The 27784-nt window shown below is 44.6% G+C and overlaps 1 protein-coding gene across 1 annotated transcript in view; it reads right to left on the reverse strand.

The window, feature by feature from the left end:
• Positions 1–6164: 6164 nt before the first annotated feature.
• Positions 6165–27784, reverse strand: part of LOC142472553 (myosin-3-like) — a 57449-nt gene continuing 35829 nt past the window's right edge. Inside the window, exons 21-40 of the mRNA XM_075579607.1 lie at positions 27429–27684; positions 25271–25513; positions 24673–24849; positions 23922–24067; positions 23044–23134; positions 21916–22305; positions 20218–20344; positions 19257–19375; positions 18704–18900; positions 17135–17318; positions 15574–15739; positions 13388–13512; positions 11995–12303; positions 10894–11097; positions 10396–10521; positions 9836–10006; positions 8953–9057; positions 8781–8876; positions 7878–8018; positions 6165–7171 (exon numbers count right to left, since the gene is read on the reverse strand). Coding sequence (XP_075435722.1) covers positions 7148–7171; positions 7878–8018; positions 8781–8876; positions 8953–9057; positions 9836–10006; positions 10396–10521; positions 10894–11097; positions 11995–12303; positions 13388–13512; positions 15574–15739; positions 17135–17318; positions 18704–18900; positions 19257–19375; positions 20218–20344; positions 21916–22305; positions 23044–23134; positions 23922–24067; positions 24673–24849; positions 25271–25513; positions 27429–27684 — 3397 coding nt within the window. The 3' untranslated portion in view covers positions 6165–7147. The remainder of the gene's footprint in view (positions 7172–7877; positions 8019–8780; positions 8877–8952; positions 9058–9835; positions 10007–10395; positions 10522–10893; positions 11098–11994; positions 12304–13387; positions 13513–15573; positions 15740–17134; positions 17319–18703; positions 18901–19256; positions 19376–20217; positions 20345–21915; positions 22306–23043; positions 23135–23921; positions 24068–24672; positions 24850–25270; positions 25514–27428; positions 27685–27784) is intronic.

Consider the following 27784-nt stretch of genomic DNA (forward strand, 5'->3'; position numbering starts at 1 on the left):
GCACATGATAAAACCCGTGCGGTTTGGTACTGACCACTTCGGAGCCACAAGAATAGACCCATTTGACATGTAAACCTCTCAAAAGAATTCTCTATACACATGTGGAGCAATAGGAAAAAACCTGGCGCTTACCTTAAGCTTAATATATGAGGTGTGCTTACAATGTGGCAGTAAGTTAGACCACGGCTCTATGACAGATGCTTTGAGCCAGCATGGAGTTCCCCTCTGCTGCAACCCCAGGGAAGGGTTAATCCGGAACCCTTTTAAAGATATAGAGACATACAAGCAATGGGGGAGCGTGGGATTAGAAAAACATTTGACAATAAAAAACAATAAAATACAATAAAATTGATGTGGTTACAACAATATTGCTGGGGGTTGGTGAAAATATTAAATACACTTACACGGCCATGTGCAAGCGGACACGGTAATGTGGTTTCTTTAAGCAATTCCAGTCACTCCCAACAACAGGTAATGGTGGTTTAGAGGGGTTTGAAATAAATATATAAATATATCTGTACTCACACGGCCATGTGTGAGTCCTTGCAGGAAATTGGTAACTTTGGGGTTAAATTAACCCATCTGCATCTCCCCCCAGTGTAGACTCTTCTTTGTTTGCAACCAATGTGGAGCAATACCCGGCCGTAACCCCCACCTGAGATACATGGGAAATAAGATCATTTGCATATGCAAATTAGTTCATTTGAATCTAATTTATTCTCTTCCTCTTGTTTTTAAAAGCCATTGGGCCATGTTTTCTAAGTGGTGCTATTGGACGCGACACTTTCCAGCAGCAGAAGTCACCTTATGACTCCTTTTTCTGACCTGTAACTCTTCAGCTATCGCTACCTCCTCACGTGAGTATTTATTCCCAAAATAGTTTAACAATGACGCCTGATGCACAGTTTTGAGGATTTTTCTAACGTAATCATGAGTAGTGATTTCTATGTACATCCTTGTTCCTATGTCCCCGTCATCACGCTGTATCTCCCAGAGTAATACTGCATCCATGTCTCTGGGAAAAGACGGACCATTGGAAGACTTCCAACTCCCTCTACTGGCTCCAATGAAGTAAGCCTGGCTCCTCTGCGCCTGCAACGAGAGGCACACGAGAAATGGCTCTTATATACTATACATTTTGGAACGCTGTCTGTCCGCTGTGTGTATGGACGCCTCTTAAGATATTGTAACCACATTTTGCACGATGGTTCCTGAGATCAGGGAGCGGGTTTGTGTCTGTGTTTGGATATTCTATTTTTTATTCTATGAGTTATTACAATTTCTGTAAGTATTCAGCCACTGGGTGCTGTACTTTTACCTGGTACAGTAGTTATGTATCTGGAATGTGACATCATACTGGTGACATTATAATGCACATAGCCTGGTGGCAGATAAGGAGAGTCAAATAGCTATAAGATTTACACAGAAAGCAGACGAAGAAAGAGAGGAAGTCTCTCAACTTCCGGCTGACAGGAGGAGGGAGCTGCGAACCGGCGGTGCACCGCAGGTCCAAAGGGTGTGTGTGTAAGAGAGGGGGGGGGGAGAGTGTGAGGGGGGAAGAGAGGGGGAGAGTGTAAGGGGGCGGGCGAGAACGTGTAAAGGGAGAAGAGAGAGGGGGAGAGTGTAAGGGGAAGAGAGAGAGGGGGGAGTGTAAGGGGGAAGAGAGGGAGAGAGTGTGAGGTGGAAGAGTGGGGGACAGTGAGGGGGAAGAGAAGGGGAGAGTGAATGGGGAGAAGAGAGAGGGGGAGAGTGAGGGGGATACTGTGAATGGGGAGAGGGGGAGGGGAGAAGAGAGGGGGTGGAGAGTGTAAGGGGGAAGAGACGGGAAGTGTGTAAGGGGGATGAGAAAGGGGGAGAGTAAGCGGAGAAGAGAGGGAGTGTATAGGGGAAGAGGGGTAGAGAGTGAGGGAGAGAGCGTAAGGGGGAGGGAGAGAGCATACGTGGGGAAGAAGGAGGTTGTGTAAGGGGGGAACAAAGAGAGGGGGTTGTTAAAGGGGAAGAGAGAGAGATGGACAGAGTGGAGGGAGAGATGGATGGGGGGAGAGAGGGTTGGGATTACCCCGAAATTCACAATCTAAAACTAGGGTTCCTTAACCAAAAAAAAGGTTGAAAAACAGTGAACTAGATAGATATATATTGCATTGGAGGCGCCCGTGGCATTGAAGGGGATTACTGACAGTAGGGTTTAGAACACGCAGTTCTGCGCAGCAATGCATGTTATTTAGAAGAGGAGAGATTAGTGTGGAGGGGAATTCCTATTTGGGTTTCGATCTCATAAATCTCTGTGCATCAGTTCAACATCACAGTCGTATATTTAGCAAGAAGCCTTTATTCCCAGTTGCCATACTTAAGTTACCGAAGAGGCCAGTGGCCCAAATCTTGGCATGATTCTTAAGAGATGATCCCAAATATATTTTTAATAAAGAGTCTTCTGTTTCGTTCTTCTGTGTCACTGCATTCTCAAGCAGCCCTGAAAGGGCTATCTCTAAATAAAGCCGCAGGGCTATATATGACCCTGCTGAGGACGGCGGGGGATTCAAACTCCACCTTTCTTCGCCTTTGAGAGATGTAAAATGATTAGAATGTGAGAGTTATAGCCACTGATTTATATATAAAGGATTATTGCAGTAATATCTTCTGCTTTCTGCCATTCTTTCTGTGTTGGTCACATTACTGCATATATTTCTCGTGCCTTTACAAAGGGTCAGTTAAATCTAGAAGACCAACACAAATATTTTTAGTGTAATCGTCCTTGAAAACATTCAACCGTTATTATTTTTATCTTGGGAATAAGGAATGTGTTGCTTTATCAGGAACACTGGATTCAAATATATGAAGTTCTGTGCCACTATAACTGAATAAAGAGGCAGCTCTTCTTCATTCCTTAGCTTTAGGGACATTCCCTCCTAGGGGCAAAGTGTACTAATGGCAGTGACCGGGTTAAGGGGTCAGTCTCTCCTAGGAGCAAAGTGTACTAAAGGCAGTGACAGAGTTAAGGGGTCAGTCTCTCCTAGGAGCAAAGTGTACTACTGGCAGTGACAGGGTTAAGGGGTCAGTCTCTCCTAGGAGCAACGTGTACTAATGGCAGTGACAGGGTTAAGGGGTCAGTCTCTCCTAGGAGCAAAGTGTACTAATGGCAGTGACAGGGTTAAGGGGTCAGTCTCCCCTAGGAGCAAAGTGTACTACTGGCAGTGACAGGGTTAAGGGGTCAGTCTCTCCTAGGAGCAACGTGTACTAATGGCAGTGACAGGGTTAAGGGGTCAGTCTCTCCTAGGAGAAAAGTGTACTAATGGCAGTGACAGGGTTAAGGGGTCAGTCCCTCCTAGGGGCAAAGAGTACTAATGGCAGTGACAGGGTTAAGGGGTCAGTCTCTCCTAGGAGCAAAGTGTACTAATGGCAGTGACAGGGTTAAGGGGACATTCCCTCCTAGGGGCAAAGTGTACTAATGGCAGTGACAGGGTTAAGGGGTCAGTCTCTCCTAGGAGCAAAGTGTACTAATGGCAGTGACAGGGTTAAGGGGTCAGTCTCTCCTAGGAGCAAAGTGTACTAATGGCAGTGACAGGGTTAAAGGGTCAGTCTCTCCTAGGAGCAAAGTGTACTAATGGCAGTGACAGGGTTAAGGGGTCAGTCTCTCCTAGGGGCAAAGTGTACTAATGGCAGTGACAGGGTTAAGGGGTCAGTCTCTCCTAGGAGCAAAGTGTACTACTGGCAGTGACAGGGTTAAGGGGTCAGTCTCTCCTAGGAGCAAAGTGTACTACTGGCAGTGACATGGTTAAAGGGTCAGTCTCTCCTAGGAGCAAAGTGTACTAATGGCAGTGACAGGGTTAAGGGGTCAGTCTCTCCTAGGGGCAAAGTGTACTAATGGCAGTGACAGGGTTAAGGGGTCAGTCTCTCCTAGGAGCAAAGTGTACTACTGGCAGTGACAGGGTTAAGGGGTCAGTCTCTCCTAGGAGCAAAGTGTACTACTGGGAGTGACATGGTTAAAGGGTCCGTCTCTCCTAGGAGCAAAGTGTACTAATGGCAGTGACAGGGTTAAGGGGTCAGTCTCTCCTAGGAGCAAAGTGTACTAATGGCAGTGACAGGGTTAAGGGGTCAGTCTCTCCTAGGAGCAAAGTGTACTACTGGGAGTGACATGGTTAAAGGGTCAGTCTCTCCTAGGAGCAAAGTGTACTAATGGCAGTGACAGGGTTAAGGGGTCAGTCTCTCCTAGGAGCAAAGTGTACTAATGGCAGTGACAGGGTTAAGGGGTCAGTCTCTCCTAGGAGCAAAGTGTACTAATGGCAGTGACGTTTCACATGTGTTGCTGTCCTCATGATGTAGCTGGTACTGTAGCTACAGCCTCTCACGTTTCAAACCTTTTTCACTTGTATTCCTACCTCAAGCATTCGCCAATCTGCGTCCCTCCCAATCTCCGAGCCCCACCTCACCCCTCCCCTCCCAATCTCCGAGCCCCACCTCACACCTCCCCTCCCAATCTCCGAGCCCCACCTCACATCTTCCCTCCTCCGGGAAGCGCTCGGGTCCTTTCTGTCTCTGGCTTCTCTCTCACACTCTTCATGTACTTAACACCTCAAATATGTTCTCTATTTCACTCGCTCTTTTGTGTTCTGTAAGTCTCCCATTATTTCATTTAGGTTGTAAGCTCTGCGGGGCAGGGACGCCTTGTAAATGATCTCCCTGTACTGTCTGTATTATGTGCTGCGTACATTGAAGGTGCGATATTAATAAACCTGTATACACACTTTTAGATGTTTGAGTAACAATGGCACCATAATGACTCTGCAAACACAGGACAAAGAGACTCCCAAATTACCTCTGGCTTTGGGGGCCGTTTCATCACCAAAAGAAATTTGATAAAGATTGTAAAATCCCTCAAATATTTTTGTTTCTTTTTTGCTCTTTCTGGTTTGGGGTGTTGTGTAACAGTTTTGTAGCAGTTGTGCAGAAGTTGTGTAGCAGTTGTGTAGAAGTTGTGTAGCAGTTGTGAGCACTGCAGTGGTGTTATTACTGCAAAAAAATGGGCCTATGAAAACTCCATGCTACCTAGCACCCCCTAACAATCATACCCCAAAAACTTAATGGGACCTGCTGTCCGGCTGGACCATACCCCATCCTGAGGCATACTCAGTCCCCACAATAAGCGGCCACTTTACCATTTGTTTCCCTTTAGAGTGTAAGCTCTCAGGATCAGGGCGTCATTCCCTCCTGTATCCGTGTGCACGTGTCTCCTTACGTGTATGTCTTTCAGTTTATGTTATTGAGGTCACTCTGTACCCCCATTGTACCGCGCCACGGAATATGTTGGCGCTCTACAAATAAATGATAACAATATTTAGGTAGGCATGTTTCTTTCTTTATCCCTTCCGCAATGCGTTGCAGGTCCCTGGCAGTGAAGGGGTTATTATTATCTGACCAGTGAAATCCCATGGTTCAGGAAATTAAATGGCTGCCATCAGAAAGCAACCAGTTAGCATCTTATTAGAAAGGAAAGGGACACAGGGATATACCAAATAAGTAAACCTGGGAAGGATGGGGATCCAGGGAGCAATTTTACATCCATTATAGAAGTCAGGAAGGAATTCCTTTTCCTCCTTATGAGATATAATAGGATGATATGTCACTGGGGTTTTTGTTTGCCTTCCTTTGGATCAATATAGTGTAATTACAAATATAGGATAAGTATCTGCCATTTAAATTTCCCAGCCTTATCTACTCTGAAACTATGAAACAATTCCTGATTGATGCATACAGTAGGTAGAAATCTGCCCATGTGCCATACTGGGGGAAGCCCTTTTCTTCACCCATTGAGTGCCAGATGATGTAGCTACCACTTCATGAGGTCTGGAGTCTCTAGGGGCCCCATGTAGCTAAGTCATGGGCTTTTTTTTATAGCTCTTTAGGGATGAGCGCAGAACACCGTCTGACAAGACGAGGAATGGAAGAGGAGACGACTCCTCATCTGTTCCGGTCATCAGTGATGTTGTGACTGTAATATTCCTCTGGAACTGGTTCCAGACTCTGACTTCCATGCATAAAATGGACAAGCACCCAGAATCCTTTGCATTGACATGTTCTCACAACAGGTTTCTGGAACGGGATAAAATCGAATCATTGGGCATCTGAATGAACTAACATTGGGGCCTAAATAAAAACAAAAAGCCTGGTCATGGTATGCGCGTAAAGTTTATTTCCTTGAGGAAAGGTAACAATTCAGCTACGTTCTACAGGCAAATATGTATAGAAGGTGTAGTCCAATCGGGAGCAAAGTGAACAAATGGCAGTGCTAGGAATAATGAATTCAGGGAGATATTTATTAAGCCGTACGGTGCCTTACAACCAATTCAACATATGGCCCTAAATCTAAGTCCAAATGTGGCCAACGTTATTACGCTCTCTGGCAGGTTACTGCTCGAGTCGGGACATCCTGTCCACAACGCACACCCGAAGGAGAATTGACCTCGGGTGGGACCAACGTGCTATTTCTCCCACATGGGCGCGTGCTCGGGTGTAATAACGGTGGCTAATTCTGTGCTCTTTAGTCCTTCTTGGCAGAGGTCCTAGTTTCAGGTCCCTGATCTCCCGCTTTTTGTTTGTTTCGCTGCCTGGATTTTCCCTTTGCTAATTTGTTCAATGATGTGGAAGAGGTGTGTATAATATATTAGGGTTAGGGTTAGGGTTAGGTAACCCTAACCCTAACCCTATTATTATATTATCACACATTATTTAAGCATCTATATTAGATGTTATTCAGTTAGGCGGCATGGAGTATCATTACTCATTTATGTACAAACCCAGACTATAACTACTTTTTTATTTGGCGACCGACAACAATTACATTTTCCTCTAAATAAAAGATTTTTTTTCTTCAGAGAAAATTTAATAAAGACCCTTTGAGTAAATCTTATGTACGAGTGCATTGATTCATTTTTAAAAGAATGGATGTTGATACATCAGTGACGGCTCAATATCTTTCTCCTCACGCTGCGGAATACCCGGGGATAGGAGTGGTTGTTAGGTTTTAATCACCAAGATTTAACCAATGAAAACTGTCACTGCCATTCGTTTAGTTTGTTCCCACACAGAGCTGCACCTTAAAAATTAAAACACATTCTGCGCATTTCTGTTGCAAACTCCGCTCCTCCGAGGGTCACTCCTGAGTCGTTATAAACACCTGCAAAATAAAACAAGGGTGCTTTATACAACATGCAATACTCTCAGGAATGTGCTACACATCGTTATAGGACAGAATGATGTGAAATAAAATGTATTTCTTCAATAGCAGTTTTCTAGCAATTATCTGTCTGTCTGCTGCAGAACGGCCGCCATTTATTACAGACAGTGAGACGTTTGGTATCGCGCAGTTAGCGATATATTTACTAGACATGCTCACTGGCACCCCTTCATTCATTCCTACTTTATAAAAAGAGCAACAGGACTTTGGAGATCGACCTCAGGGGTCTCCCACTGTTAAGACCAGGAAGAGATCTTCTCCAAAAACCACTAATTGCAGGTAAGATTAACCCTTTCAGTTCCAGAGGGGAGAGCAATGCAGAAACATGTGTTGCTTGGTCCTCCAGCACTGGAAAGGTTATGATAGGTTTGTGTATATAAATGTGTACAGCCGGTCCTCGCTTATCCGACGTAATGCGTCCCACAAACCGCTGTCGGATAACGGACCGTCGGATTGCGGGTCCATATTAATCGGCGGCTGTGACCTTCGGATAAGCTGGTCCGATGTCGGATAATGTGTCCAGTGGACTGCATTATGCAGCGTCGGATAAGGCATTTGACGGAAAGCAGCCATCGGATACCGAGGACCACCTGTACATGTCTTTAATACCATTTCTTTCTGTGGTGTTGGCGATCACGTACTCTACCTTTGAGGTGGTGGTGGTTTCACGGCTCTTCAGTCTGAGCTTGTTGACCTGAGACTCCGCAATGTCGGCCCGCTCTTCGGCCTCTTCCAGCTCATGCTGGACTTTACGGCTCTTGGTCATATGGACATTAGAGTGATCCTCCTGCAACCAACACAAGAGATAGAGTTGCTGGCGATGCTAGAATAATGTCCGGTGGGACAGAGAAGCTGGAGGGGGGTAGACTCTTGGCCAATGGAAGGAAGGACTTTTTAGTGAATGAGTAAGAGATGTATGGGACAGCCTTCGGTAAAAGTGTGGGTGTGGTGAAATACAGGTAAGGAATTAAATCGTTCTTGGGACAGAGAACCCAAAAGGGGTAATACTGAATAACTGAAAACTGATATTTTATCTTGTATTCAAAGACATGAGCACAAACAACTTACCCTGCAAGATCTTCAGGGCAACAGTTTTTATTCCTAATATTTCTACTTATGAATGGTGCCCTCATCTCTTCATTGTATGATAAACTCCTGTATTCTAACGTTTCTTATATAAAGTACCGTGTACGTGGTTAGGGCTATAGGTACAGGTACGGGAGTGAAACATATTTCACAGAAAGAGAAGGGTTCGAATAAGAGGTCGCGCTCTGACGCTGGAGGGTGGGAGGCCCAGGGGAGATGTGAGAAATTACTTCTAACCAGACCACTATTTAAAATGTATCTGGGATTGCTACTCTTCTGTCGTGATTATCATTGGGCAATGTCTCGGCAACCACAAGTATTCTTTAACAAGCTATTTGTGAGTGCGCAAACACTATTTATAAACAGTTGGGGGAACTGGACTGGGCCTGGGGACCTTACGTACGACGTGTGGTTTTATGTATATATATTAGACAGTGAAATTAATAACAATATATTTACTTACGGCCTCCTCAGTCTGCCTCTTGTATGACTTCACTTTGAGTTGAAGTTTATCAACCAGGTCTTGTAATCTTAAGACATTCTTCCTGTCTTCTTCAGACTGTGAAATATAGTTGAGCAGTAAGAGAATGTTTTATGTACCATGAGATCCACCATTTTGTATTTGCCACACCAACCTGAAATGACAGCTCCTTCACGCGTCTCTCGTATTTGCGAACGCCTTTTATGGCGTCCCCACTCCGTCTCTGCTCTTGGTCAAGTTCAGATTCGAGTTCTCTGATCTGGAAGAATGATGGAAAATGTTTCGGAAGTGGACCTCTTTTGCCAGTGTCCAGGCCATTAATTGCTGTGAACTGTCTCTCTGGCGGATCTTTTGTTGGTGACCAAGAGTGGTACAGTGTAATGTATAATTAAAAGAATGAATTTACTAATAAGTTTAATAGTCTGCATTTGATTGCGTGTTTGACAGAAGGATAGAGATGTGTGAAGATTCCCTGACTCACTGTGTAAATGTCCTGGCAGAGTTTTCTTGAAATACACCGAAAAGTGAGGAGTTTGGCAATTTCTTCTTTTTTTTTTTAAAGTTCGCCAAAGCAAAAAACGGTGTAATTTAAATTATTTCAGACTTTTACTTATTTACATTCTTGCCGTTTGTGATCTTGGCTAAAAGTGCAGCGAAGCCGGCAGATGAAAGTGGCCAAGTTTTACCAGTTTAGGTTACTATTATTAGGGGAGAATTTGCACTGGAAACTTTTTGGCAACACATTTGCAAACGGCAAACGGTTGAAGGCTTTTGCCAAACTCTAGGACCTCGAAGGACCTTGAGGAAGTCATATTTTTTGGACTGAAACATTGATTGGATATAAATACAGTTTGTCCACTTTACAGTAAGTGTGCTAGTTATCTGATTACAGAATATAGAATTACATCTTAGATCAACTGTGGTGAGCATAGCCTTCTCCACACGTACTTGTATTTCATCCTGCATGCATATGATATCGTCGCTGTACCCCTCTGTCACTTGGTGTTCCCTAAAGGTATTCAGTACTAGACACTCACTCTGGCCTCCATTTTCTGGAGCTGCTTCTTTCCTCCTTTTAGGGCCAACTGCTCAGCTTCTTCCAGACGGAGCTGCAGATCCTTCACTGTCTGGTCAAGGTTCTTCTTCATCCTCTCCAGGTGGGCACTGGTGTCCTGTTCTTTCTTTAATTCCTCTGCCATCATGGCAGCCTTTTAATTAGAACCATAGTAAATGCGGGTGAATGGTACTGAGCTCCACTAACAGGCTGAAAGTTCAGCAACGGTTCAAGTACACGGATATGTCTTTGTGTATGTACACATATGTACGGATATGTACACGGATATGTCTTTGTGCACCGAATCTTCTGTGTTACAATGTAACAATATGTTTTACAAAGGGGCTCCAGGTTTTTGTCTTGTAACACAAATATAGGGTCACAGGGTTAATAGCAGCAATGCAATCACTGTGACATAAAAGCAATTCACTACATCCTTGATTCACTAAAACCATCTTGTAATTGGTATTCATTAAGCAGTGTTTGTGCTTTCCCAGGTCACCTGCAAATAAGATGAAGTAACCAACGAAAGAAATGTCTCACGTCTGTGATCGCTTTCTTCGCTTTCTCGTCAGCGTTCATCGCTTCCCTCATGGTGTCTTCGATCTCTCCTTGCAGCGTTGAGACTTCACTCTCCAGCTTCTTCTTGGTATTAATAAGGCTAATATTCTGCAGAAGGAAAGTAACGAGTATTACAGTGAAGCACATGGCAAGTGTTCCCAGCCGGAATATGGGTGGGGTATAAGCAGTGGAGATTGCTTGAACACTTACATGCTCTCATCTTCAGGGATGTGATGGTAATACAGTAACAGTCATTACTAAAGTAATTGTTAGCATCATTCATCGTTAACTGTGTTTACACTGATTAGAGTCTTAACATAACGTTCTAACGGGGATGATTACTTTATCTACTGGAAAATATTAGAACCCACAGGCGTCCCTTGTTGGTAAAAGGAGTATTATATACACACAGCATTGTGTCCTGCTTTGTAGGGCCTTGGTACCATAGGTATGAGTGAATGTATAATATATGATGTATACCTGTGTGTGCAGAAGCTGCACACGTTCTGTGACGTCCAGAAGTTCCTGCTCAGCAATCTTTCGTGATCTCTCGGTCTGTTCCAGGGCGGCTCTCAGCTCTTCAATCTCCGCTTGCATCAGGTTATTTCTGCGCTCGACCATTGCCAACTGCTCCTTCAAATCCTCTTGTGCTCGGAGAGAATCATCCAGATGAATTTGGGTGTCCTAAGCATGACAGGCAATTTGAATGTTAAAGAGGAAGTTCTAATCACCGTATTTTTCTCCGAGTAGTGTAACTGTGAAACCTTTACCTGGACCCATTGGAGAAACATACGTCAGGTTTCACTAAGCTCCAATAAGATGTATTGGTGCCCATTTACTTGTATGGCAAATATTGCAGGATCAAGTTCTAATACCCCTTATCGGAGCCTACTGATCCCCTCTCATTCCCAATAGCAACAAAAAGATTAACAACAGATTTTGGGGCCTGTTTCCTCATCATGGGCCCATGTAGGTACCACAAGCTTGCAACGTTCCTCTTCCTAACACCAGCAGTGAGGGTATTGAGGCCGTTCAATGGGCTAATGACTGAATGACAATGATACATTATTTGGGTTATTGGGTCAGCCCCACCATAGTTCCAAAGTTACCTAATGTCTGTGACATGCTTAATTATATAAAACAATATGTTATATGTACGTGATTATAGGTTTTTACTGTTAAGGATATCCCACCGAAAATCAACTTCTACACATCATATGAAACCGTAGCCAATCACCACAGCAACCTGCAACGTGTCACCACAACATCTCCCATAAGGCATGACTTAGACAATGTTAGTTTTATGGGTTCCCACTGACAGACTCTATGGTTGCTATTTGATCTCCCAGAATCCCCTGCTTGTCTCATCCTCATGGTTTATTGGCTCTCCCTCCCAAGGGGGCGCCAGTGACATCATCAGACTGCAATAAAAGCGTTAGAGGGCCCTTCTCCCATGTTGAAAGAAGAAGGATGCTACAGAATATGGAGGGGTGCCCTTTATAATGCAGGGGGGTAGAGGGGATTGTTATGTTGTAGGAAGGACTGCACCCATAAGAAAAATGATAAACGCCGGATTCAAACCTTAAGTTGGCCTTGGACATTTCTTAGGTATTTTTGAACCTCGGTGGCTATTCGGTTTGCGTGGCTGAGCTGGATCTCCATTTCATTCAGGTCACTTTCCATCTTCTTCTTAATCCTCACAGCTTCGTTCCTGCTCCTTATCTCAGAGTCCAGCGCCGTTTGCATGGATTCCACCGTCCTCTGGTGGTTCCTCTTCAGCTGGTCGATTTCCTCCTCTTTCTCTGCCACTTTCCGCTCAATGTCGGCTTTCACCTGGGTCAGCTCCAGCTGAATTCGGAGGATTTTGGCCTCTTCGTGCTCAAGAGCTGCCTTTTAGTAGGAAAAATGAAAGTAAACGGTGTTAGAGATTAAGTTCCCCCTCTCATTTATCTACGAAATGTCTCTTCACCATACAAAAGGGCAGGGGCGCTCAACTCCAGTCCTCAAGGGCCACCAACAGGTCAGGTTCTGAGGATATCCCTGCTTCAGCACAGGTGGATCAATCAGTGGCTCAGACTTTGACTGATTGAGCCACCTGTGCTGAAGCAAGGATATCCCTAATACCTGGCCTGTTAATCTGCTTTAAAGGTCAAGACATTAAGATCACTTCAAAGGCTCGGAAAGGTTCATCCCAAAGTTAGAAGAGTGGTGGGGAAGGAGGAGGGGAAGGTGACATATTTTCTAATAGGTACGAGTCACAAATATTTCTGACGGTGGCAAGAATGTTTGGGAGTAACTTCCTAAATAAGAAGAGATCCCTTTATAATGCTGTCATTGTCCAGGAGTTTTCTCTTCCGAAGAAATATGGGAAAACGTTTTGTCCGAGCTTCTTCGGATGACGACCACTTTGTGACACTTGGCCCCAAGAACAACCTCTTCAATTGCCGCTGTATTTTTCCGTTTGGCCACTGTCATGTTATTCCAATTCCAAGATAAGTGGGAAAAGATGCCACTGTGAGCATTTTCTTGGTATCCCTCCTAAAATCCACCTTAATATTTATTATATAGTGTGTCTCTAGTATCGCCCACACAATCCTGCCTCTGTAACCCAGATTTGGCTGGAAAGACTGCTTATTGCAGTTGGCAGAAGTGTTAGGCGAAATCCTTGTTTAAAAAAGATTGGACGCTAAAAGTGGTATTTAGCGAACTCAATCTGTGTATCTGCGGCATATAGTATGAGGGTTCAAAAACCCGAAAAGACTTCGGTCTTTGGCACCAAATCTATATGCTGTGAAGCTGCCTTCTTCCAATGAATGGAATTGAGTTTGAAATCCTTCCTGATACAGAGAATATGACAGAATATTGAATAGGAGTCTTTGTCACACATGGGTACACATACAGTATGAATGTTCTGTCTCTGGTATCCTTCATAACACAGGCAGCTCTACAGTAGGATGAGGAGAAGATACTGTACCTCTGCTTCCTCCAGCGAACACTGCATCTCACTCTTCTCCTGCTCCACCAGTTTCTTGGCTTTCTCCAGTTCATGAATGATTTTGCCACTTGAAGATATTTGCTCACTCATGTCCGTTATCTCCTCTGCAAAACAACATTGTTTTTTCCAGCGTGGAAGCATTTGGTAACAAAAGACTGCACGGGTAAAATGCACAGAAGGTGCTGTAGTTATGGTCCATTCTCTCGGTTCCCTTGTTAAAGGGGTTATAGGTTATTCTGGAATAAGAGAGGGGTTTGTCCAATAGGTCACCATCTACAATGGATAGCTATAACCTAGGAAGCCCCCAGGGCGAGAGTTTATAGAGCGTCATTAGTGGCGTTTATGAGCAGTATCGCCATGGGCTCACGTGTACAGTTGTGTTTATATGTGTATCAGTGTGTGTAAGTGAATTAGTACATTGTGTTTATATGTGTATCAGTGTGTGTAAGTGAATTAGTGCATTGTGTTTATATGTGTATCAGTGTGTGTAAGTGAATTAGTACATTGTGTTTATATGTGTATCAGTGTGTGTAAGTGAATTAGTACATTGTGTTTATATGTGTATCAGTGTGTGTAAGTGAATTAGTACATTGTGTTTATATGTGTATCAGTGTGTGTAAGTGAATTAGTACATTGTGTTTATATGTGTATCAGTGTGTGCAAGTGAATTAGTACAGTTGTGTTTATATGTGTATCAGTGTGTGTAAGTGAATTAGTACATTGTGTTTATATGTGTATCAGTGTGTGTAAGTGAATTAGTACATTGTGTTTATATGTGTATCAGTGTGTGTAAGTGAATTAGTGCATTGTGTTTATATGTGTATCAGTGTGTGTAAGTGAATTAGTACATTGTGTTTATATGTGTATCAGTGTGTGTAAGTGAATTAGTACATTGTGTTTATATGTGTATCAGTGTGTGTAAGTGAATTAGTGCAGTTGTGTTTATATGTGTATCAGTGTGTGTAAGTGAATTAGTACATTGTGTTTATATGTGTATCAGTGTGTGTAAGTGAATTAGTACATTGTGTTTATATGTGTATCAGTGTGTGTAAGTGAATTAGTACATTGTGTTTATATGTGTATCAGTGTGTGTAAGTGAATTAGTACATTGTGTTTATATGTGTATCAGTGTGTGTAAGTGAATTAGTACATTGTGTTTATATGTGTATCAGTGTGTGTAAGTGAATTAGTACATTGTGTTTATATGTGTATCAGTGTGTGAAAGTGAATTAGTACAGTTGTGTTTATATGTGTATCAGTGTGTGTAAGTGAATTAGTATATTGTGTTTATATGTGTATCAGTGTGTGTAAGTGAATTAGTACATTGTGTTTATATGTGTATCAGTGTGTGTAAGTGAATTAGTGCATTGTGTTTATATGTGTATCAGTGTGTGTAAGTGAATTAGTACATTGTGTTTATATGTGTATCAGTGTGTGTAAGTGAATTAGTGCCGTTGTGTTTATATGTGTATCAGTGTGTGTAAGTGAATTAGTACATTGTGTTTACAGGCATACCCCGCATTAAAGTACGCAATGGGACCGGAGCATGTATGTAAAGCGAAAATGTACTTAAAGTGAAGCACTCCCTTTTTCCCACTTATCGATGCATGTACTGTACTGCAATCGTCATATACGTGCATAACTGATATAAATAACGCGTTTGTAACAGGCTCTATAGTGTCCCCGCTTGCGCACAGCTAGGGAGCTGATATTGCTGTTCAGGACGTGCTGACAGGCGCATGCGTGAGCTGCTGTTTGCCTTTTGGGCGATATGTACTTACTCGCGAGTGTACTTAAAGTGAGTGTCCTTAAAGCGGGGTATGCCTGTATATGTGTATCAGTGTGTGTAAGTGAATTAGTACATTGTGTTTATATGTGTATCAGTGTGTGTAAGTGAATTAGTACATTGTGTTTATATGTGTATCAGTGTGTGTAAGTGAATTAGTACAGTTGTGCTTATATGTGTATCAGTGTGTGTAAGTGAATTAGTACATTGTGTTTATATGTGTATCAGTGTGTGTAAGTGAATTAGTACATTGTGTTTATATGTGTATCAGTGTGTGTAAGTGAATTAGTACAGTTGTGTTTATATGTGTATCAGTGTGTGTAAGTGAATTAGTACAGTTGTGTGTATATATTGTGTTTATAGTATCCCATATGCTCACCCTGGAGATTCTTGTTCTCTCGTTTAATCGTTTCAAGGTGATCCAAAGATTCTTCATAAGCATTCTTCATTTTGAAGAGCTCTGTGCTGAGAGACCTCGATTCCTTCAGGGAGACTTCAAGTTCGGACTGGCACTCCTCAAACTTCTGCTTCCACTCTGCCAGGATCTTGGATAATGATAAAAAGTCATGTTATTCATCTATTCCTAACGCCCCATCATGTAAATGTCATTCCTCCCCCCCCCCCCCAATCCTCTGCTATTCACAGCAACAAGTGAGATTATCGTGTTGAATATTTTGTATTTAAAGGAGTTATCCAAGCCTGCATTTCATTTTTTGGAGATTTGTTTTACAAGCTGAACCCCGTTAATTTCAGCTCCAGGGACCCCCTGCTTCCAGAGATACTTATCTCCAAAGTGGGTGCTGGTAGCTCTTTACTGCAGTTTAAAGCTCCCGCATCACCTGAGCCAATAGGAAGCCGCACCGGATGACATCACAGCTTCCTATTGGGCCGCAGGGAGCGGGAGCTTTGGAACTCCATATTGTGAACCCTGGATACGAGCCGGAGTGACCACCGCACACCCACTAAGGAGGTCTGTATCTCCAGGCGCAGGGGGTTCGGCCCCATTCTGTGTTAAAAAGGTAAAAACTTTGCAAAACAAAATGGCCGGCTCGGATTGCCGCCTGTAATATGTCATTGCCAGAGTTCCCACCTGTCCGCTTTCACCTTTGCCCTTTACTCCCTATCACCACAGAGTTCATGGGACAATGAGTCCGTCCGTGCACCACAATGACAGTACTGTGTTTATTACCCTAAGTGTAGCTGATTGATACAAACTTGTTTAGTTCCGACAAGTCTAAGTATTTTGAAATAATTTTTCAACTCCATATTTTTAGTGTTTATGGTTTGGAGTTTTTATCTAATGACTTTTGGTGATTTGTCCGTGATTTGTCCGTCCTCGAAGTCCCAGATAAGTGTTTAACTTATCTGGGATAAACACAAGTAACTGGTCTGCTTGAGTTTAGTGGACCCAAAGAAAAGGAAAATATAGGAATTCTTCACAAGACGCCCTCAACTAGAACAGATCCTTTAAGGATGATAGAACTAAGGATTAGCCAGTGACACTGACAGGAGGTTCCGTGTTACCTGCTACATGGGACTGTCCCCTTTAATATTACAGGAACACATTGCTGATGTATTTCTGTATGACATGCTTCACTCTTACATTGCCCTATTGAGGCACCCAAGGGCCCCTTATCCCTTCCCAGGTTCGCCATGGGCAAATGCTAGTGTTTTGGGAGTGATCGCACTGATTGCTCCGACGGAAGTGCAACCCTGCACCCTCCCCCCCTCCAGATGTTCATAACAAAGTATTATACACAGTATTGCACTGTATATTGATATGTGTTGTTGAGTGTTTCACCTGTGTCCTTAATTTGCACAGGTGTTGACCACATCTGTATGGAAATGCCATATAAGGAGTTACATAGCTGCCCACTTTCACCTGCATCTTCTTTATATACAGCTGAGTGGGACTGAACCTTTATATAACATGCTAGTACCCTGTCAAAATTCCTCTGCTTCTTATCAAGTGCAGCAGCGACGGTGTTGGCTCTCTCCACATCGATCATGAGGTCTTCCACTTCACTCAGAAGTCTCTGCTTAGTCTTCTCCAATGAGGAGCACTTCGAATTCACAACCTCAATTTGTTCCTCGGCATCTTGAAGGCGTTGGGCCAACTTTTTCCTTAAACGAAGAACAGAAGACAATAGTATATATTTCAACTGCTACTAAGCATAGAGTGGTGGTCTAGGAGCAGGTTGAACATGGAAATAACAATATTGCATGGTAAGAGGAGCATTTCCGTGGTGCCGTTGGGTGGCTCTGTGGCATCTGGGAGTTCATGTGACATCACGGGAACTTTGTTCTTGGCTGACACTGAGGCTATGAATCTCAGAGGAGTGGCAGAGGGTAGACAAGGATGTCATGCACATGACAATTCTGGTGGAGAACATCTCCACTGAATCCTTACGCAGTCATTTGGAACCTTATCTCTATCATCCAGTCCACTAATGTAATTGGCCATCTTTATCCTACCTTTATTAGTCACATAGACTCCAACTGTACCTGTTTATCAGACACTCAAGGAGTTAAAGTGCCTCCGTAGGGGGTACTCAATGGTTTTTAAACACCCCAATGCAGATGGAGAAACTAAAGTGGCTATCACTGGCATTGCCCTATATAAGCAGAAAAGCACAGGGTTCGATCCCAGCCGTTTATATAGATAAGAGTATATAAGCATGTGTGAGACTGTGTATCCGTGTGCATGTGCAAATGTGTGTACACCATTGTATATAGCAATATGTTTGTGTTTAGATGGTGTATTAGTGCCTGTGTGTGCATCACTCACTGTGTGCTGTTCAATGTGTTTGTTTGTGGGTGTGTCAGTGTGTTAATAGTTGTGTGTGTTTCACAGTGGGTTTAAAGAGCGTCACGTACTGGAATTAGGGGTCAGTAGCTCTGAAAGGCAGGAAGGTACCATTAACCCATTTGTTGCCAGAGAATGAGAAACTGAACTTCTCTCAGTATATATTAATTTGGTAATATTTGTGTATATTGCATATCACTTACTGTGCTGCTGTGTGGAACATGGTGGCACTTTGTAGAGTAATTCAATGTTCCAGTTACCGTATAAGTCCTGAGGGAGCGCTGATTGGTAGGTCGTGATAACGTACATGTACAGTGGGGACATTTCTTGACAAAGTTCGAATTCTCAGCGAAAACACCAATGTTTTGTACTTTCAAATATTCCCAAACTCTGCCGCTAAGTTTTATTTTTTATATTTAAAAAAATTTGAGCATTTGTAGATATTTGAAAAATTCATTAAAAAATGTGGGGCAGCAAAAAAAAACAGGAAATATAGTTTGTTCAGCAATACAGTGTCGCAAACTTCGACTCTCTCACAAAGCGAACGGTGACACATTCACCGAACATGAAAGTCGCTCACCGCTAGGAGAACTCTGTATAGTAAAATATCATCTATTACCGGTAATAACTCTCATGTTGGTTCAGTAAAATGTATCATGGCCGTCACCTTATAAATAAGTTATAATATCTATTGGTACATTACTTGGCGTCCTCCAGTTCCTCTGTGCGCTGAATAGCATCCGTCTCGTATTTGGTTCTCCACTGAGCAACTTCACCGTTGGCCTTGGACAACGATCTCTGCAGCTCAGCCTTGGCCTCCTGTTCCTCTTCATATTGCTCGCGGAGAAGGTCACAGTCATGGCGGGACGATTGCAAACCGTGGGCGAGAGCATTTTTAGCCTGGCAAATGCACCAAGTACCAGAGAATCATGAATCACATTTTGACACATGGGCCAGAAACAACATGCCATGTCTACTAAGCAGTAACAATCAATAGGACACCTTATGGCCCATTGGCCCATATTTACTAAGCATGGCTATTCCATATGACACCTTTCACCACCAGAAGGAACGTTACAGCCCATGTGAAAGTTTCTTATTAAAGAGCACTGCCTGGCATTCTCTTGCATGGGCAGTAAAATCCCTTAAATCTCAGCACCCCTTATTAATTATGGCCATGTATGTGAAAAGCCCCTAACATAGCAAAATAAAGTAGAGTACTGTATAGTTGCCCATGTGAGTCTGACGCTTCATACCTTAGTTTCTTCTTCCATTAGCCTCTTAAGTTCTTCAATTTGCTGCGTGAATGCTTGTTTCGACCTTGAAAGTTGGGATACCAAAGCTTCCCTCTCTTCCAGCTGCCGAGCCAGCTCCCCTATATTCCACACGGAAAATATCAAGCGCTCTGGGCTTCTGGAGAATTGGACTCAAATCTATAATGCTGTTCATTTCAATAATTTTGGATCCCTCCCTTTAAAAATGGCGTTTCCCACCAAGGGATGAGTGGACAAATGCCAGGGACTGCGGCTACTGCAGAACCTCTCCAGAAGCAGAGCTGTCAATCACCACTCTGCCTCCCAAATTGGCGCCCCTTAATACCACACGTCCCAAGAGGTACTGCAGCAGCGACGGCCCCCGCGGCGAGCGCGGGACTCCTCGATATGGCGAGCGCGGGACGCCTCGATATGGTGAGCGCGGGACGCCTCGATATGGTGAGCGCGGGACGCCTCGATATGGTGAGCGCGGGACGCCTCGATATGGCGAGCGCGGGACGCCTCGATATGGCGAGCGCGGGACGCCTCGATATGGCGAGCGCGGGACGCCTCGATATGGCGAGCGCGGGACGCCTCGATATGGTGAGCGCGGGACGCCTCGATATGGTGAGCGCGGGACGCCTCGATATGGTGAGCGCGGGACGCCTCGATATGGTGAGCGCGGGACGCCTCGATATGGTTATATTTATGTGTGTTTGTAGATGCAGGTGAAACAGATTTAATTCCTCCAGATAATACAACACGCCCAATTGTGAAGCAGAATATCTTAGAGTTTCTGTGATTCACTGGAAATATCGGTGCCAAATATGACAACATATCTCCGCATAACGTACCGGGAGCCCACTACATATGTGTGTATGTGTGTATATATATATATATATATATATATATATATATATACAGTATATATAATCTGTAGTATAGTGTAAGTAAAGGCATTTACCAGTCTCAGTCTGCAGACGTGCTTTGTGCAGTGTAAGCTCAGCTATATTTCTCTGGTTCTCATCGGTCTTGGCCTTGAATTCGCTCAGCTGGTCCTCCAGTGTCCGGCACAGCTTCTCAAAGTTAGCCTGCATAGGGAAGAGGAGTAAGGGTGTGGGGGGCAGACTAACTGACCCCAACCAGACCCTGCGGCTCTCCTATCACACATTCTGTTACATTTATCCTGTCCGGGCCGGATTGGAATTCACATTTTATGAAAATCTCTGGTTGTTTCACTTAATAAAAGTTGAATATAAGTTTTATGTTCTGTTTATGAATGCATTCCATAGGATTCCTTGGCAAATACATGTTTATACTGGTTTTAGCCCAGTTGCATCTGAGATTTAAGTAAATAGATCCCACGTGGGATGACAGGAAATGGGGGGGCGGTGCATAATCCCACGTGGGATGACAGGAAATGGGGGGGCGGTGGGATGACAGGAAATGGGGGGGCGGTGCATAATCCCATGTGGGATGACAGGAAATGGGGGGGCGGTGGGATGACAGGAAATGGGGGGGCAGTGCATAATCCCACGTGGGATGACAGGAAATGGGGGGGCGGTGCATAATCCCACGTGGGATGAGCATGAAAGGGTTTTCTGCTGTTTGTTCTATATAGAATGCTCTAACTCAGGGGCCACCAACAGGTCAGGTTTTCAGGATATCCCTGCCTCATAGATGCCTCAATCAGTGGCTCAGTCATTATGATTGAGCCACTGATTGAGCCACCTGTGCTGAAGCAGGGATATCCTAAAAACCTGACCTGTTGGTGGCCCTTGAGCACTGGCGTTGCCCCCTCCCACCTGCTTTAACTGATAACTTTACAGGGCCAAAAGTTGTAGTATCCCGGTAATTAATGACTAATCATTGTTGACCTCTAACGAACAGTACAATATTCCTGCGACTCCATGGAACTCCGGGTTAGTTTTCTTACCAGCAGCCTACACCCCAAAAATGTTATGTCCTCTTCCTGTTCATTGTTTAAAACAATAATTGTTCTTCTCTTTATTAGCATATTGGGGTTAAATACATTTTTATAACAGGAGATGCTGATGTTCTGTCTTTGGTGATGTCGAACTGCACAAGAATTTGGCATTCATTTCACTATAGGGCCATAACAGACTGCAACATGTGCCTAGCCCTGTGAGTGCACTCATTATTTCATGAGTATCCCACTTCTTCAAGTAGACTTGGCCATTAAGAGACCACCTGATGCTGTGTCCCACTGGGCATTTCCCTGGTGGGCTAATAAGCTAGCCCAACCCTGTTCATGATTTTTGTACCCAGAGGAGGAAATAGGTCGTTTTCGTGTCTTCCCCCCTCTCTCTCTTCCCCCCCTCTTTCCCTCACTCTAACTCTCTTTCTCCCTTCTCTCTCTCTCACGCTCTTTCACTTCCTCTCCTCTGCCTTGTCCCCCCGGGCCCCACCTGTGGAGCGTGGCTACAGGGGGTGGTCTTCCTGAAGGTGGAGGGGGACCCAACCAGGCAGTCTCCCTCCGATGTCAGACCCGGGACAGATGTTCCCCGCTCTCCTCCATGTCGGTTGGCTTGTCTTCAATAGCTGGATTTCTGTGCCCATTCTGCGTCACCCATCAGGCTGTGCTCGGGGCACTGCCCTCCTTGCCCTACCCTAGTTCGTACCCCTAAAAGTATTGACGTACCTTGGATTTAGTGAAGCTTTCCAAGTTGCTGGCAATGTCATCGTTCTCCATCCTCAGCTCGCTCTTCTCTTTCTCCAGTCTCTGTTTCACCCGCTGCAGGTTGTCAATTTGCTCTCCGTACTCCGCGACGCTGTCTGCGTGCTTCTTACGGAGCGTCGCCACCGTGACCTCGTGCTGCAGGGAGATCTCTTCCAGGTCCCGGCGCATCTTCTGGAACTCGGCCTCCCTCTTCTTGTTGAGCTCTACCTGCGTGGACGTGGCGCCTCCGGCCTCCTCCAGCCTCTCACTGATCTCCTCCAGTTCCCGGGCCAGATCAGACCTCTGCTTCTCTGCCTTGGCTCGCGTGGCTTTCTCTGAGTCGATTTCCTCTTCGAGCTCCTCTATACGAGCCTGCGTAGTGTATATTTAGATGATATATCTGTGTGTACAATATACTCGTGTGTGTATGTGAACATATATGTGTGCGTGTATATACCCTCCTATGTTCCGTACACGAAACGTCGGTTACCTGGTGATATATGGATCAATAAATAATCTTTAGGTCTTTTTTCACTAGTCCTTTTGTGCAGTGCTGGAATTTAAATCTCATAGGAGATTACAGACTTTACTAATTACTCATAATTCAGGATTGTCTTCTTGTGTGATAAAACAGCCACTAAATGAATATATATATATATATATATATATATATATTGGGGCACACACTTAACTGATATAAGACAGACTACTTTCAGAGTGTGTAGAATGTACTGTACAAAAATAACAAAGGGATAGGCAGACCAAAAATATGCAAAAAATGCATTTTATTGGCCCGTTTCGGCGCCCCCCATGGCCAATAAAATACATTTTTTATATATATCTTTGGTGTGCCTATCCCTTTCTTATGTGTGTGTGTGTGTGTGTGTGTGTGTGTGTGTGTGTGTGTGTGTGTGTGTGTGTGTGTGTGTGTGTGTGTGTGTGTGTGTGTGTGTGTGTGTGTGTGTGTGTATACACAATATATATACATGTATACTGTATAGAGTGGGAAGAGCAGAGGGCCAATGGCAGAGCCTTGTGGTACCCCAATAAAAGGAGGGAGTGACGAGGAGGAGACACCAGATTGGTATATGCCACGAGAACCACGTTTACCTGTAACTCCTTTATTTTCTTTTGACTTTGATTGCCCAAAGTTTGCTCATCCTCAATCCTACTGAGCAGCTGGCTGATCTCAAAATCCTTCCTGTAATCAAGATATACAGAACATGTGTTTCAGAACAAAAATCAATCAGCAAAATTGATTCAGCACAGGTGATTCAGTTAAAATGACTGAGCCACTGATTGAGCCGCCTATGCTGAAGCAGGGATATCCTTACAAACTAGCCTGGTGTTGGCCCTTGAGTTTGAGCACCGCTAGTATAGGGTTAATATGCATCATGTAATCAGTAACAAAAGGATTGAAACATTCTTTATTATTAGGAGTAAGAGTAAAACCGTCAAATCTACTATTTGTGGCCACAAATTACACTGGGAGTGACAAAGTAATACAATGAGAGATGCCAGACCCAGGGCTAAGTAATGAATCTCACTGTACTGCAGCCTCGTTCCATAATAAATCCAGTCATCTGGACCCAGGACATGCCTGGAAATCAGAAGACGTTTAAGTTACCATGGGACCAGGGTGCGATACCCACATCGGAGCTGCATGAATCCCGGCAAATGTATTTATTTTTTCTGATTCAAACATTGGATAAATAAATAAAACATGGTAGCTCCCTGCAGCTCGCGCTCCCTGCGCAGTGTGGATGTGAGCTCCCTGCAGCACGCCATATCACGGTGCGTCTACAGAATTGTATTTCTGAATCATTAGGACCGAAGCAAACATCCTTTGCCATGTCGGGCGAATGAAACATGGCCGCCCACTTGTACCAGCAGCCTTTGCGGTGGAGTCGGGGTAGCAATGCAGTGCTGTAGTAGGTAAGACCCAGTTAGCACTGGAATATGCCACGCCGCTGGAAGGGGACACATACTTTTTCAGCTTTTCATCCATCTGTTGTCTGTCGTTCTCTAGGTCCATGATGGTATCCTGTGCCAGCTTTAAGTCCCCCTCGAGCTTTCTCCTGCCTCTCTCATTCTCCATGCGCAGCTTCTTCTCTTGTTCCAAGGATCCTTGCAACTACAAGACAGAAGGGGTCACGCTCCGACGCTGGAGGGTGGGAGGCTCCGTGGAAATGGGAGGAAGAACTTCTTCATGGAAAGGGGGGTGGATGCATGGAATGGCCGCCCAGCAGAGGTGGTCGGGGCTAATACAGTAAGGGAATGCACACATGTTTGGGACAGACATACGGATAAATCCTAAGTATGAAAGAAAACCCCAAGGATCAGATAGGGTCTGAGGTTTTACTGCAGATAAGAAAATTGGCAGACTCATTCTGACTGAGCCACTGATTGAGCCACGTGTGCTGAAGCAGGGATATCCTGAAACCTTGACCTGTTGGTGGCCCTTGATGACCGGAGTTGGCCACCCCTGCTCTAGTCCTTGTGCAATCTGGTTAAGAAACATTTCTAACTCTGTGGGTCATACAAAAAAACAGGACTGGAGTCCAAAACAACGCAAAGTAAAGTTTGCAGTGATGACTACATGTTCAAATAATAAATCCAGAGTAGATCATGTGGTACAGGGGTGTAACATCTCAGTGGCCTGGCCTGTTGGTGGCCCTTGAGGACTGAGTTTGACGCCCCAGCTCTTTCTGACAATTGGCCAGTAGTGCAAATACTCACATCGTCCACCTGCTGCTCCAGTTTTACTTTTAACTTGGTCAATGAGTTGACTTTGTCTTCTTCGGCCTGTAGGTCATCCAAGGTTTGTTGATGCGCCTCTTGGAGCGCTTTCTTCTCCTTGGTCAGCTTGACGATCGTTTCATCCAGACCGGCCATTTCCTCCGTGAGGTTTTTCACCTGTCCGAAAAGATTCAGTTAGTTGTTTCAAAGACGCCCAAATCTCTCCCTACAAAGGGAAACCCTTATAACTTAATGCAGGGAAAACGCGTTCTCACTGTAATAAAACGCGTTCTCCCTGTAATAAAACACGTTCTCGCTGTAATAAAACGCTGCTTTTCATCGTTTAGTTCGTCCCCACCGATTTTAACTTCCCAGGACTGAAATGAGTCAGATTTCTGGATTCCGGACTAAAACGTATTTTTTTTCCATCAAAAGTGCTGATTTTTTTTTAGCCGGGACAGTCTCCACCTTTATAATACCGTACAGCGTATTAGTACGGCTCTCAGAAGTGAGTTTTTAAACCCAGGTATGTTTGGGACTTTTAAATGGCCTCCACTAAAATCATTGCTGCTTTAACTTAATACGCTGCGTCACTTACCTTGTTTTCTATAGCATGCCTCTCCTTTTCAACCTTGGCCAATGTCAGCTCAAGGTCGTCAATGTCTTTCTTCAGTTCCGAGCACTCATCCTCGAGTTTCCTCTTTTTAGCGGTCAGCTCAGAGTTCGATTCCTCCTCGTCCTCCAGCCTCTCGTTCAGCTCCTTAATCTTAGAATCCAGCTGGATTTTGCTTTTAATTAGCTGATCGCATCTTTCCTCCGCATCTGTCAGGTTCTCTGTTTCCTTTGGGGGAAAGAAGCGAGCGTAACGGGGACTTTTATTTTTAGTTCTGTAACAATTCGCCCGTAGAAATCGTTACAAATACATGTGGGAATATTTATTCCTAAATGCAAGACGAGGACAAAAGTGTTGTTAAAAAAAGCACAAGATTTATTCAAACAATCCTGAAAGGTTTCCTTTTATAAATCTCCTGCTGAGTTTGTGCATTTCTGCGCGTTTCCATCCAGCCCTGGCTGCATTTAATCTGAATCCAGGTTCTTTTTAATTCAGCACCAGACCCCTCCATGTGTAGGGTGGGCTGCCTGGCCACTGTATGTAACAGCTGTGCGGGTGACTCGCAGATCACTTTGCAAACATGTTCACAAATGATTCAGTTATTTGCAAATGTGTTTGAGAAGATTTATATACAAAATGTTCACCATGTCCAGAGTTTAGTTTATCATCAGTCCGTGTGTCGCAGGGCTGGAGGAACCGGATTGTCATCCCGCTAGCACAGTAACAGACGGGGGGGGAGGGGGGGGGGGCTGGAGGAACCGGATTGTCATCCCGCTAGCACAGTAACAGACGGGGGGGGAGGGGGGGGGGGCTGGAGGAACCGGATTGTCATCCCACTAGCACAGTAACAGACAGGGGGGGGGGGAGGAGGGGGGGGCTGGAGGAACCGGATTGTCATCCCACTAGCACAGTAACAGACAGGACAGGAGGGGGGGGGGGAGGGGGAGGCTGGAGGAACCGGATTGTCATCCCACCAGCACAGTAACAGACAGGACAGGAGGGGGGGGCGGGGTCCTGCCAGTGTACCCCAGAATTGAGATATGAGAAGCTTTCGTCCGAGTTCCTAACCATGCGAAATTGGACATTTATTTCTCACAAAAAAGTTGTGAATCAGTCAGAGCTGAGATACACTACAGTCAAAACAGGTCAGACAACCAAAATTAGATTGTAAGCTCTTGGGGCAAGGAACCCCATAGAAGACATGCAGGTGCCCTCATAGACAAACTAGTCTATCTTTGTGTCTCCTGCATTTCCTCTTCCCACACACAGGTGCACACGCATGTTACTTACAGACTGGACACACAGGTGCACACACATGTTACTTACAGACTGGACACACAGGTGGTGCACACACATGTTACTTACACACTGTACACACAGGTGTACACGCATGTTACAGACTGGACACACAGGTGCACACGCATGTTACTTACAGACTGAACACACAGGTGCACACACATGTTACTTACAGACTGGACACACAGGTGCACACGCATGTTACTTACAGACTGGACACACAGGTGCACACGCATGTTACTTACAGACTGGACACACAGGTGCACACGCATGTTACTTACAGACTGGACACACAGGTGCACACGCATGTTACTTACAGACTGGACACACAGGTGGTGCACACACATGTTACTTACAGACTGGACACACAGGTGCACACGCATGTTACAGACTGGACACACAGGTGCACACACATGTTACTTACAGACTGGACACACAGGTGGTGCAAAAACATGTTACTTATAGACTGGACACAAAGGTGCACACCTATGTTACTTACACACTTGACACACAGGTGCACACACGTTACTTTCACACTGGACACACAGGTGCACACACATGTTACTTACAGACTGGACACACAGGTGCACACGCATGTTACTTACAGACTGGACACACAGGTGCACACGGATGTTACTTACAGACTGGACACACAGGTGCACACGCATGTTACAGACTGGACACACAGGTGCACACGCATGTTACTTTCAGACTGGACACACAGTGGTGCACACGCATGTTACAGACTGGACACACAGGTGCACACACATGTTACTTACAGATTGGACTTGCAGGTGCACACGCATGTTACAGACTGGACACACAGGTGCACACGCATGTTACTTACAGACTGGACTTGCAGGTGCAGATCGTTCTTCTCCTGGAGAAGTTTGACCATTTTCTCCTCCAGTTCTTTCCTTTTTGCCTCCGACTTTGCCAGGTTCTCCTTGGTTTTGGCAAACTCCTCCTTCATGGCGGCCATCTCTTTCTCTGTCTCCGCACTTCTGAGCAGTGGCTTTATCTTAAAGTAAAGCTTCATCCACGGCCAGTGTTTCACGTTCATGAACGCACGGATATTGTACTGGATAGAGAAAATCGCCTCCCTGAAAGTGAGACATTTCCATGCGGTTGTTGAGTAAAAAACAAATGGCACAGGTGTGTATCAGTGCGTCTGTGTGTCTCAGTGTGTGTGTCTGTGTGTGT

The sequence above is a fragment of the Ascaphus truei genome, chromosome 22 (genome assembly GCF_040206685.1).
Source record: "Ascaphus truei isolate aAscTru1 chromosome 22, aAscTru1.hap1, whole genome shotgun sequence".
Classification (NCBI taxonomy): Eukaryota; Metazoa; Chordata; class Amphibia; order Anura; family Ascaphidae; genus Ascaphus; species Ascaphus truei.